Here is a 13,340-nt window from a genome sequence, read left to right as displayed (position 1 = left end):
CAAAAAAAACCTACCAAACAAACAAAAGGAATAAAAAATTTTCAAGAAAGTATACTGACAGCAGTGGGTAGCAATATTATAACACACTTAGAATGATCAACGTCCTGTCACATACTCACTGTAATACTTTAGAGCAAGATAACAGCAGCTGAAAAGAACAGGCTAAAAACACTGGATGAGTCACAGCAGCCACTGTGCAAAACCAATCAGTAAATAAAAGGAGCAGTGGGTTGTGCTAATTCTCAACCAACATTCTTAAGCAAGGAACAGGAAGAATGGCTATTAAACCGTATTTTCATTTGTATCTAAGTATGGTTTCAGCTTCAAAACTATTACAAATAAAATGTATAAATAGAATACACTATAAATATTATAAATGGAATAATGGTAATTCAGAGATTTCATAACTGCTTTCTTGGTCCACCCAGGACAAATACTTAATTATATGCCTTCTCATTCACGTGGTAAGAATGCAATTTTTAAGATATCCACTAGCACCCACCTGCTTTGTAGTAAATAGGTAGCAGTCTGCAATCTTCTAAATATTTTGCATAATTGGGCTAGTGTTTAATTGCAAAATTAAAAAACAATGCATTTAAGGCAGCAGTTCCCAGTTTACGCAACACAATTCCTATCTTGACAAATAGACAATCTGACACACTCTTGGAAATTACTTGGGCTCTTACTAACGTTATTTTCCACATGGCTGGAATACCTGCATTTGTTATCTACATGAACCAAACCACCACAATTATTCTTAGTTTCCAAATATGTCTAACAGGAACTAATAAGCACAATCCTAATTCTGCTAACAGTAAATCATCGTTACCACTAGTAATGGACTAAATGTTTCAAGGTTTCTCTCAAAATATCTTTATCAATGACCTTGAAAGTGGTGGAACGCACCCTCAGCAAATTCACAGACTGAACTGAGTGCTAAGACAGAAGAAAGGGATGCCATTTAAACAGATCCGGACAAGCTTTGAGAAGTGGGCTCATGTGAACCTTCATAAGTCCAAGTCCAAGGAATCCCAGATATGTGTACAGACAGGGAGAAGAATTCACTAAGAAAAGTTCTTGCAGAAGACTTGTGGGTTCTGGTAGACAAAAAGTTTGACATGAATGCAAGGCATGCAGCTTGCATGGTGAATTACGTATCATTACATCATTATTACATCATACAACCATTTCCAAGGCTGTATCAAAAGAGGGGTGGCCAGGAGGGCAACAGAAAGTGATTGAAATCTCCTACCCTACTCTTCAGAGGCCCGACTGGAGTATTGCATACAGGTCTGGGGCCCCCAGCTCAGGAAAGACACAGAGCTGTTGGTGTGAGACCAGAAGAAGTGCACAGAGATGTTTGGGGGGATGGAGTACCTCTCCTTTGACAGAATAGGGGAGCTGCTGGGCTTGTTCAGCCTGGAGAAGAAAGAATTCAGGGACCAGGTGGGAAGGGGCAACCTCAAAGATAGCAAGGGATGCAAATTTGTCCCTGCTGGGGGCAACAAGCAGACTGCCCCTCAGCCTGTCCCACCTTCCCAGGTGCTCTTACAGAACTCTGTGCGCAGCACGGGAAATAAACAAGAGGAGTTAGAAACCATGGCGCAGTTGGGAAAGGATGACCTAACTGCTATCACAGAAACATGGTGGGATGAATCCCATGATTGCAATACCCTGATTGAGGACTACAGGCTTTTCAGAAGGGACAGACAGGTAAAAGGGGCGGCAGTGTTGCTCTCTGTTAGGAAGTGGATCGATTGCCAAGAGCTGTGTCTGAGGAACAGCCAGGATCAGGTCGAGAGCGTGTGGGTAAAAATCAAGGATCAATCCAGTAAGGGGCATCTAGTGGTTGGGGTCTGCTGCAGCCCAGCTGATCAGGAGGAGCCTGTTGACGAGGCCTTTTTGCTTCAGCTGCAGAAGGTATCACACTCATGGACTCTTGTCCTGATGGGGGATTTGAACCACCCAGATATCTGCTGGGATAGCAGCACAGCGGGTGGCAGACAATTCCTGAAGTGTCAAGAACAACTTCCTGGTCCAGGTAATAGACAGACCAACCTGAGGTGAAGCCTTACTGGACCTAGCGCTCACTAACGCAGAGCAGAGCATTAGAGAGATTAAGACTGGAGGCAGCCTGGGCTGCAGTGACCATGCCTCAGTAGAGTTTGTGATCTTGAAGCCTGGCAAAAAGCAGAGCTGATGTGCTTTAAGAGAGCAAGAATACAGGCCTGGCAAAAGCAGAGCTGATGTGCTTCAGGAGACTAAACTTTCAGCTGCTCGAGGAACTGCTGAGTGGGATCCCCTGGGAAACTGTTCTTAAGGGCATGGGCACAAAACAGAGCTGGCAGCTCTTTAAGGACACCCTTCTGAAAGCACAACAGCTCTCCATCCTCAGCAGAAATCATCAAGCAGGGGAGGCAGGCAACCACTGTGGCTGTGCAAGGACCTGCAGCTTAAACTGAGAGAAAAGAGAGAAATGTACAGAACGTGGAAACAGGATTGTGTATCCTGGGAGGAATACAGGGCTGTTGTCCATGTGTGTAGAGATAGGATTAGGAAAGCCAAGGCACAGATGGAGCTGAACTTGGCGAGGGATGTGAAAGATAACAAGAAGAGGTTCTACAGGTACATGGGCAGGGGGAGACAGGCCAAGGAGAGTTTTCCCCTTTGGATGAAAGGTAATGGGGAACTGGCTTCCTCAGACATAGAAAAAGCTGAGGTGCTCAGTGAGAGCTTTGCCTCAGTCTTCACGGGTGATCAGGCTTCCCACATCTGCCAGGACCATGAGCCTGTACGTGAGGGTGTGGGGAGTGGGATCTATCCCACTGTAACAGTGAAAAAGTCCGAGTCCTCCCCATGAAATTGAACACGTATAAGTCCATGGGGCCAGATGATATCCAGCGTAGGGTTCTGAGAGAGATAGTTGATGTGGTTGCCAAGCCGCTCTCCATCATATTTAAAAATCACAGCTGTCTGATGAAGTTCCCAGTGACTGGAAAAAGGGAAATGTTACTCCCATCTTTAAGAAAAGGAGAAAGGAAGACACGGGGAACTAAAAGTCAGTGTGCCTCGCCTCTGTGCCTGGAAGATCATGGAGCAGATCCTCCTAGAAGTTATGTTAAGGCACATATGAGATAAAGAGGTGATTGGAGACAGCCAGCATAGCTGCACCAAGAGCAGATCACACCTGACCAATCTGGTGGCCTTCTATGATGGAGTGATGGCATTGGTGGATGGGGGAATGGCGGTGGATGTCATCTACCTGGACTTCTGCAAGGCCTTTGACATGGTCCCTCACCACATCCTTCTCTCTAAACTGGAGAGATGTAGATTTAAAGAATGGACTGCTCAATGGATTAAGAATTGGCTGGTTGTAGCCAAAGGGCTGTGATCAGTGGTTTTGTGTCAGGGTGCAGGCCGGTCACAAGCAGTGTCTCTCAGGAGTCGGACTTGGGACCGGTGCTCTTCAACATCTTCATCAATGACAGATGATGGCATCGAGTGCACCCTCAGCAAGTTTGCAGATGACACCAAGCTGAGTAGTACAATCAATACACTGGAAGGAAGCGAAGCCATCCAGAGGGACCTGGACAGGCTGGAGAAGTGAAAACCTAGTGAGGTTCAATAAGGCCAAGTGCAGGGTGCTGCACTGGGTCGGGGCAATCAGGTATTTATACAGACTGGGGGAAGATCTCCTTGAGAGCAGCCCTGTGGAGAAGGACTTGGGGGTCCTGGTGGATGAGAAGCTAGACATGAGTCAGCAGTGTGCGCTTGCAGCCCAGAAGGCCGACTGTGTTCTGGGCTGCATTAAAAAGGGATGGCCAGCAGGGAGAGGGAGGTGATTGTCCCCCTCTGCTTGGTTCTTCTGAGGCCCCATCTGCAGCACTGTGTCCAGGCCTGGGGGCCCCAGGACAGGAAGGATGTGGAGCTCTTGGAGCGGGTCCAGAGGAGGGCATTGAGATGATCAGAGGGCTGGAGCAGCTCTCCTATGAGGAAAGGTTGAGGGAACTGGGCTTGTTCAGCTTGGAGAAGGCTGCAGGGAGACCTCATTGTGGCCTTCCAGTACTTGAAGGGAGAGGATAAACAGGAGGGGGAATGGTTGTTTACGAAGGTGGATGGTGATAGGACAAGGGAGAATGGTTTTAAACTCAAGACAGGGGAGACTTAGGTTAGATATTAGGAGGAAGTAGATAGAAGGAAGTTTTTCATACAGACACTTTGGCACAGCTTGCCCAAGGAGGTTGCGGATGCCCATCCCTGGAGACATTCAAGGCCAGGCTGGATGTGGCTCTGGGCAGCCTGGTCTGCTGGTTGGCGATCCTGCACATAGCAGGGGGTTGGACCTAGATGATCATTGTGGTCCTTTCCAACCCAGGCCATTCTGTGACTCTATGATCCCTCAACTGTGACCATCCAGTACTTGAGGGGAGCTATGGGAGGGAGATCAACTTTTGATGTGGACAGACAGCGTCAGGACAAGGGGGAATGGTTTTAAACTGAGAGGAGATTTAGGTTAGATGTTAAGGGGAAATTCTTTACTCAGAGGGCAGTGAGGCCCGTCACAGGCTGCCCAGAGAAGCTGTGGGTGCCCCCTCCCTGAAGGCATTCAAGACCAAGTTGGAAGGATCCCTCAGCAGCCTGACCTGGTAGATGGCAACAAGCCCACAGCAGGGGGAGTGGAACTGGATGGGCTTTAATTTTTTTTTCCAAGTCACTCTATGATTCTTTGAAGACATATTTACTGAGAATTTAAGTGCATAGGTATAAGCATAATAGGCTTTACTTAATATCTGAACTTTTCTTAAGAAGCCTATTTGGGTTCATAGAACCAGCATTGTTAAGTGAGAGCCTTCTGGCTCATATGACACCTACTGTCTTTTTAAGCTCAGATGTTTTTTTGTTGTTGCTGTTTGTTTCATGCAGCCTGAAATTCTTATATCTGTTTTTCCCAAAAATTCTTGTTGATCACCATGTATTCACATACCTGGTATATCCTCAGATTTCAGGGACCTGACAAACTCAAGGTGACTAATCATTATATTTGTGTCAATCACTACTAGTATGTTCAGACCGGAAGAAGTCTCTGGCAAAAAGAATAATAGCACAGTTATTATTAGAAAATCAGTTGCCTGCTTTCTACACAGGGCACTAACTGATTTTAATAACCAGATGCTTGTACCACCAAAAAACACAAGATCATGACATACCAGCAGAAATATTTAAATCCTGTTCTGGTAGATCTATTTCCATACTTGTCAGTTCTCCACAGGTCTGTACTACAGATTGGGCCATCCTCTTTTCAATACGAGCAACATGCAAATCCTCAACTATCTGCATCTACAATAAAAAATACGTGCACTTCTGAAATCAATTATGGGTAAGAAATCACTTTTGAATTGTAACAAAAAAATTTACTTTTGCATTAATTACTTTGTTTAGCTGATTAAAACTGAAAGACAAAAAAAAATTAAGTTGGTACAGAAAAATGTAAGTTATGAGTATCTTGCAGCCAAGAAATCTTTGTTCTGAGAAACTTTTTGGCTTAGTATTCAAAACTTTTCTTCCATTTTTTGTTAAATAGTCTGCAAGTAATCTGCCAGATGTTTCTCAAAAAAAAAAGTCTCTCCTCCTACTGGAACGTAAGAGGTGAGAAAATGAGATAGCTGAGTATGCAAGCAAGTATGAAGGCCTCTGGTGTTGCAGAGAGTAAAAAGAAGGCAATCTTCCTACCTCAAAGAGTTCCTGATTACTATTTCATCAAGTTTGTTTAGTATTTGAAAAAAAGGTTCCAAGTATTTAGATCATACAGATCTTAGACCAGCAATGCAAAATACTAGGAAAGGCCATGGAACTACTAACTGCACAACCTCAATGCCATGAATTGTTAATTCCAACTAACAAGTGTTAAATGAAAGCATTACTAACCTCTTGGTCGCCTTCTAGGTATTCACAGCCTTGAGGCAATGGAAAGGTTGTACTGCTTTGAGGGGATGGAAAGTCCTGCAGGAAGAATTAAAAACAATATACCAACACCACAGAATAGCAATTAAGACTGAGGAAAAAGCATCAAGTTTTTTTAATCCTGTCAAGAGTCAGAATATAGCTCTTTAATATTATATAAGTACACTTACTTAACTTTTGGGTAGATTTTATAGTCTCTCTTACTTGGTAGAGTCAGATGCGAGTGAGAACTCAACAGAAACAAGTAATAATAGAAACAGGACATAGAACAGTCTTTTTTAAAAGGTTATTTTTAGAAAACACTCAATACTGCCAACTGAAATTGGAAACAAAACATATTCTCAATACCTCTGAAAAAGGATCTACATCATTTCAAAAGGCCTCTCTAGCTTTCTTTTAAAGTAAATACAGTAGTTAACACAGTAAGGCTCTTCCTGATCTTCTGTCGGTTTGTGACTAGGAACAGTATGAAATAAGTTTTCTTTTAATAACCATTTAAAAGTATTACTGAAATATCTGATAACTTTAATGGCTTTTGTTCATTTGTTTCAAAAAAAAAACTTTAGAATTTGTACTAACATTTTAGCAATCAAATTAACTCAGTGTCTTCATCTGGGCTCCCCAGTGCAAAAAAAAAAATACATTAATAGAGTGAGTTGAACAAAAAGTTCATCAAGATAATTGAAGGTCTGGAGCACGTCACGTAAGAGAGAGGCTGAAAGAGCTGGTATTGTTTAGGTCTGAAAGAGATGGCTAAGGAAAATCTTATCAATATATATATGTATCTAATGGGATAGTGTAAAGAAGATGGAACCAAGATCTTAGTGGATCCCAGTGAGAGGACAAGAGGCAAAAGGCACAAACTCAAACAAAGAAAATTCCATTTGAACATTAAAAAAACAACCTCTTCTTTTTCCACTGTTAAGATGTTTGAACAGGTTGTCCAGAGGGGGTACGGAACCGCTGTCCTTACAGATGTCCACTGGATGCAGTTTGGACAACTGCCTCTAGCTGAGTCTGCTTAAGCAGGGAGAAGGACAAGCTGACCTCCCAACCTCAACAATTCTGTGATTCTGTACGTAATTACTATGTTGCATACATCCAAAATGACCACAACAACATAAAATGAACAGAAATCTCTAATAATTAATGGTAGGCATGTTAAACAACAAACAAAACAAAAAAATAAGGACAATCAAGATAAAGGTGATATGTAAATTAGAGGTGCAAAGATGAATGCAAATCAGAACTCAAGACTGAACCTGATCACAGCCAGCAAGTTCTTCCGGCATCACTTGGCTGGCAATAAGCACCTGTTTGGCAGGGGCTTTCATTGGCTCAATTTGTACACACAACCACATCAGCTCAAAGAAACATTGTTGAGTTATCCCTGAATTAAGTATCCCACACCCCTGGCAAAAAGATAAAGCTACAAAAGCCTACATACAGACACAGTCCTAGTTTGACTAAGCATTTAGTAGAGCAGATAAGCATTTTAACGTGATTTACAGTGTGACCAGAAAAATCCATCTAGCAGGCTATGGCATCCTGAGCCTTGCAAGAAGGCAAGTCTACTTACATACAAACTACCTGCCATTCAGAAACCAGCCTAGAACAGATATTTGCGTAATACAGAAATAACTGAGTTCTCATTACCTGCTTAAAACAAAACGCTGTGGCTTCAAAGTTCCCTTTTTCAGTCCCTGAACTACAACTAACTCGATCAGCATTCTGTTTTTTCCATTTACAACAGTCCCATTGCTGCAGTGTTTCAGTTGAGCAGTGTGATGTACGCTTGTTAGCATGTTGATTTTTCTTAGAAAATTCCTTATATTCTTCTTTATACTTTTCTTCACAAGTCCTAGATAACATATTTGACTTCTTAGTGAAAGGTCTATCATGACACACAGTCTCTGCAGATGTGCTAGGTGGCTTTTTTTGAATTCTGACATCTTCACTCGTTTTTCTAGATCTGTCTGCCTTTTTATGAGGCACATATAAATTATACACAGATGACTTCAGTTGTCCCAACACAGTTTGTTCAACTTTTACGTTTGGTTTACAAAGTTCAACTTTCTTTTTCTTCACCACCTTGTCTCTCTGAACCAGAAAGCTATGACAGTGTCTTTTTCTTTCTTTACCATCAAAAGGACCTTTGTTATGATCTTCCCTGCTAGTTATCACTACATCAGCAGTGCCTGAACTTTTTCCATGTGTAGCTTCTTTGGATTTAAATTGTATAACTATTCTCTTTCGCTTTTCATATTTGATTAAAGAATTAGCTGTGGTTTTGCTTCCATTTGGAGATTCTCCTTGGGATTGTCCATCAGCACAAGTATTAGAACTTCGGTATGGTTTCTTCTCTTGTCTGCCTTTCTCTTGTTTGAATCTACAGAAATTTTACCAAAAAAAAAAGTCATGTAATCTAGCTCAGTTAACATCATACAACAAAAGAAAAAAACAACAAGAAACATTGCCTTCGATTTAGGCAGTTACAACTGCGTATTTATGGGTACCACTTTGATGTATCTTTAAACAAGAACTTGCAATATCTGTCCTCTATGAAGCTTGCTGTAGGGCTTTCATTATTTACATCTATGACTGTAGAGCCATTTCAAAGTACCAAAATAAGAAAAAGCTTTTTCTGTATTTCACTACCTGGAGAGATGTCCTATTACAGCTTATTCCTATCTTACCGCACAGATGAATTTTAACAGCATTTTAATTATACGTAAGGTGTACCACTCTAGAGATCAAGTATGTAGCAGTTAGGCTTGGTCACACATTGCCAAACACTTAATGGCCCTCAAATAGGGCAGAATAAACAGAATGAGTAACTTGCAAAAGGAACAACTGAGGGAAACATATAAATGTTCTACAGGAATCGTGATATGAAGACCAAATAAGAAATTATTTCTTATAAAAGCAGAGAAAATACTCATTAGATTTATTAGACACTAGGTTTAAAATACCCCTGACATTTACTCCCGTGCCCTGTAATAGTACTATGAAAGTGCTGAGGAGGTAAAGGCCATTTAAGAAATGCCTGTAGAACAGATAACTAGAATGTCCTGGCAAATATGCAACAAGCTTTTGCCATGATTAAGAAACAATCCAAAGCTTTACCCTCTCAGGACTCATAAGAACATTCTTACTCTATATTAGTTTTCAAATACCTTTTACACTTGCTATGCTTAAGGTGAAAGTTACTTTATTTGCCTCAAGTAGCCTATATTTTGCTAACATAACATGAAATATGTGGTAAAGACCTACAAGGTACTGCTCAAGGCAGGAAAAAAAAGGCTTTTTATAACAGTAGTGTTGGAAGGATACTATTCTACTTTATTTGAAGTGCAATGATATACTTTATAGTTTAAAATTGTTTGAATCCTGTTTTCTCAACAACCTCAAACTGACTAGTTCAGACAGAATCCACCCATAAATCTACTCATAAATGCAATGCCAACACATCAGTTAAATTGCCATATTTTATTTACTGAAAACAAAAGTAGAAAACAAATCTTAAATTCAGTATTCAAAACAATCCAATGGTAGTTATATTTAATGCGAGAGAATTTACCTTTGAAATTCTGTCTGTCTGTCCACAGTTTGGCTATAAGACTGCGTGACTTCAGAGTTCTGAAAGAAAGAAAAAAAGCCCAAGCGCTTTTAGAGAAAACTGCTGTAACAAACTCTTCACAAGATGGAACAAGCTATTATTTCATATTAGAGTCACAGTGATTTTGAATAAGGTGACCTTGAAAAGGGCAGTTACATACCTCAAGATCCAAAGGGGAGAAGTGTTACTGTATAATGAATATTAAGATGTTATAATTACAAAATAAACAAGAGAGTTAGGCAGAGAATAGATAGAAAGCTTACCCATATCCTGGGCTCGCTTATGAAACTCCAGCCCTGGAATATACAATACATGAACAGTCTGCACATATGGTGTCAGCACCTACCAGAGACAGCACGCTGGCACAGGCTGCTTAGAGAGGCTGTGAATACTCCACCCCCCGCAGACATTCAGGGCCAGTCTGGATGAGATTCTGGGCAGCCTTATCTAGCAGCTGGCAACTCCGCCCATGGCAGAGGGGTTGGAACTAGACGATTTTTAAGGCTCTCTCCAACCTAAGCCATTCTATCATTCTATGCCTTTCACTCATAAGAAGGAAGTAGTAATGTGCTTTATTGACACGAGACAGTGACTTAACAGAGCTCAACAGTAAACATGGCAGTGCTTTATCAAGATTCAATTGCATGGTATGCTTATTTATTTCGCAGAGGATTGAGTCAGATGAAAATCATCGGGAAGACCTTCCTATGAGTCACAAGATTCAGAGTCAAACTCCTTGCCTTGCCAGAGGAGCATGGGAGCAGCTGGATCCAACCTTAGGCCAAGACTTGGTCAACAGTTAGCTCTAAAGGATTGTATGCACCATCAATCCTTTTTATTACTTAGCTAAAACTACACAGTAAGCCAGCCACTAGTCACTCACCAAGTATTTGTTGCAAGGATTTTTTTTTAATCTCCAGGATTAAATAATCACCACTTTGAGAGGTGTCCCCACTCAAGGGAAAATCCTGGTGTGGGGCCCACTGCCACGTAGGAAGGCTGAGGAGCTCTGGGCTGTCCCCTTTTTATCAGGTGAGACCTGGGGGTTCTGATGGATGAAAAGCCAGCATGAGCCAGCAGTGTGCTCTTGCAACTCGGAAAGCAAATGGAATCCTGGGCTCCATCAGAAGAGGGGTGGCCAGCAGGGACAGAGAGGTGATTGTCCATCTCTACTCTGCTCTTGTGAGGCCCCATCTGCAGTACTGTGTCCAGGTCTGGAGCCCACACTACAAAAAAGATAGGGAGACGTTGGAGAGGGTCCAGAGGAGAGCCACGAAGATGATCAGGGAACTGAGCACCTCCCCTTTGAGGACAGGCTGAGGGAGCTGGGCTTGTTCAGCCTGGAGAAAAGAAGGCTGTGGGGTGACCTCATTGCAGCCTTTCAATACCTAAAGGGAGCCTACAAACAGGAGGGGAATCAACTCTTTAAAAGGGTAGATAACAGTAGGACAAGGGGAAAAGGTTTGAAGTTGAGGCAGGGAAGATTTAGCTTGGATGTCCAGGGGAAGTTCTTTGCTGGGAGAGTGGTGCTGGAACAGCTGCCCAGAGAGGCTGTGGATGCCCTGTCCATCCCTGGAGGTGTTCAAGGCCAGGTTGCATGGGGCCCTGGGCAGCCTGGTGTGGTGTTAAATGGAAAGGTTGGTGGCCCTGCATGTGGCAGGGGGTTGGAGATTCATCATCCTTGTGGCCCCTTCCAAGCCTAGCCATTCTGTGATTCTGTAAATAATAATGAGGAATTCAGGAAGAAAAAGAAGAGGTACGAACAACTGGCTGTATTTTCTACACAAGCAAAAAGCTTCTAATGTGTGTAACTCAGGTTATTAAGTCCATCATATCACATTCATCTACAAATGCCTGCGAACATTTTTCGAAACATTCATATTAAGATAATTAAAAGCTCTCTCATTTCATATATACTTTGCAAAATTAGACAGAAAAAGTTAGCAAGCTGGACTTATTAAATTACTGATTTACTGGCTATGTATTACTTGCAGAAAATAACTTTCCAGGAGCATATATGAAAAAAGAAGCAAAGCTACAGGAAAGCACTAGTAGCAGATGCATTTTATACAGATATATATCATGCACTAATAATCTAGATCTAATTTTAGTAATTGATTTGTATCTCAATTGTTAAGAAGAAGTATCTGAAAGTCGCTTTTTAAGATGCTAAAAAGTGCAATTTGTAAATAATCAAAAAATCAATATATATTGGTACAAGATAAAGAATAGCCAAAGAGGAGAATAATTTTTGTAAGTTTCATGCTCAACAGCCCTCACCAGACAGATATAGTATAATTAAAAAAAAAATCCCTTAATTTCTGATACCTATCCTACCCATGGGCTCTGGAGGAAAAGAGATCAGTTACCCGGCTGGAACCTGCAGCTATCTGAACATCCAACCCTCCTGCTGCTCTTGGTGAAGAGCATTTCATTTTAACATTGATTCATTCTTCCATCACAAAACTGCTAAATAATTCACTCTTCTTTTTCGTGTGGGGATCCAATTAAAAAATACAATGATACAGATAATCCTACTTTGTCATCTTGGCCATTCAAACTGTTTTCCTTTATTTTCTTCAGTTTCTGTTTGGACATCTTTCAAACCTATGAAGAAAAGAAACAGCATCCCTGTTATTACTTCACATTTTTATTGCCTGCCAGTAATAAAAAATACTGCAACTGCACTGAGAAAAAAATTCTCTTTAGTTTCCTCTTCACATTACACAGCCACAGCCAGTCTGAGCAGCACCAGGGATCCGCATATCACTCGGGGAACTTCACAGAAGAAAGGCTGTCCACTCCTTGCTCTGCTACCTGCTTGAGACTTGCCACCACAGCAGACACAGCAAGCTAACAAAGACAAACACCGTGCCGTGCCTTCAACACGGCCTCGGACCTCTACAGCAGTTCCAGCTATTTTTAATTAACACCTCCACACATCATCCCACTGCTGTACGACAGAGCGTTTCTCGGATACGAAGCACTGAACTGAACCGAACCGAACCACTTCTAGGCTAACTAAAGAACGGCTTCTTGCTAGGAATAAGCAAAGAGCAGAACGGGGCAGAAGCGAAGAGCCGAGGCAGTCAGCTGCCAGGTTCGGGCCGTTGCGACGCGCGGCGCCCAGGCGACCCGCCCCGCTCCCTCAAGTCACGATGGGCCGTACACTAGGCGCCCCTCGGATGGCGGTGAGCGCTCGCTCAAACCGCGCGGACGGCGCGCGGGGCTGGAAAGCCTTTCCGCCCACTGCGAGTTTCGTCACGCGGTTACTTCGGGCCCGGAGAACTCGACACACCGCCTCCCGGAGCGCAGTCTGTGCCAGGACGACGAGCCCTCAAACGTTCCTGTCTGAGGGAAGCACCGGTCCCTCGGAGCGCGGCCTCCCACCATAGTACGGCCCACCGCCGCCACCCCTTCTCTTCCCCTCGTTCCAGCAGCCCCACCCACCGGGCCGAAACAAATCTCCCTCTGGAGCAGACCTCCAACAGCACCACACTATTCCAGCCCGGAAGGCCCTTCTTTCTTCTCTCCTCCTTCCACCGCGGTGCTCTGGGAAATGTAGGCGGTGCGTCCCGCCTCCCGCCCGGCCGGGGAAAGAAAGGCGTGTGGGGTAAGGCAGTCTGCCCGCCGGCTCATTCTCACCGCAGAAGATGGCAGCGGAGGAGGCTGTGGAGGCCGGGCTGTCTGCGGAGCGGCTACAGGAGGATGAGGAGGAGGTAGCAGAGGACGGGGGAAGCCCCGCGGGAGGTGGTGAAGC

General features: G+C 43.1%; 2 protein-coding genes across 2 annotated transcripts in view; one reads left to right on the top strand and one right to left on the bottom strand.

Moving 5' to 3' along the window:
- Positions 1-12,107, bottom strand: part of SWT1 (SWT1 RNA endoribonuclease homolog) — a 31,272-nt gene extending 19,165 nt beyond the window's left edge. The window contains 6 exon segments of the mRNA XM_031554940.1: positions 4,981-5,083; positions 5,208-5,337; positions 5,926-6,000; positions 7,618-8,350; positions 9,542-9,600; positions 11,950-12,107. Coding sequence (XP_031410800.1) covers positions 4,981-5,083; positions 5,208-5,337; positions 5,926-6,000; positions 7,618-8,350; positions 9,542-9,600; positions 11,950-12,015 — 1,166 coding nt within the window. The 5' untranslated portion in view covers positions 12,016-12,107.
- A 951-nt stretch (positions 12,108-13,058) lies between these two features.
- The window catches only part of TRMT1L (tRNA methyltransferase 1 like), a 19,514-nt gene continuing 19,232 nt past the window's right edge, over positions 13,059-13,340 (top strand). Inside the window, exon 1 of the mRNA XM_010715527.3 lies at positions 13,059-13,299. The gene's annotated coding sequence lies outside the window, so the exon portion shown is untranslated. The remainder of the gene's footprint in view (positions 13,300-13,340) is intronic.

Source organism: Meleagris gallopavo, chromosome 10 (genome assembly GCF_000146605.3).
Source record: "Meleagris gallopavo isolate NT-WF06-2002-E0010 breed Aviagen turkey brand Nicholas breeding stock chromosome 10, Turkey_5.1, whole genome shotgun sequence".
Lineage (NCBI taxonomy): Eukaryota > Metazoa > Chordata > Aves > Galliformes > Phasianidae > Meleagris > Meleagris gallopavo.
The sequence above is the reverse complement of the archived record's forward strand: the minus strand, read 5'-3'. Positions and strand labels throughout refer to the sequence as shown.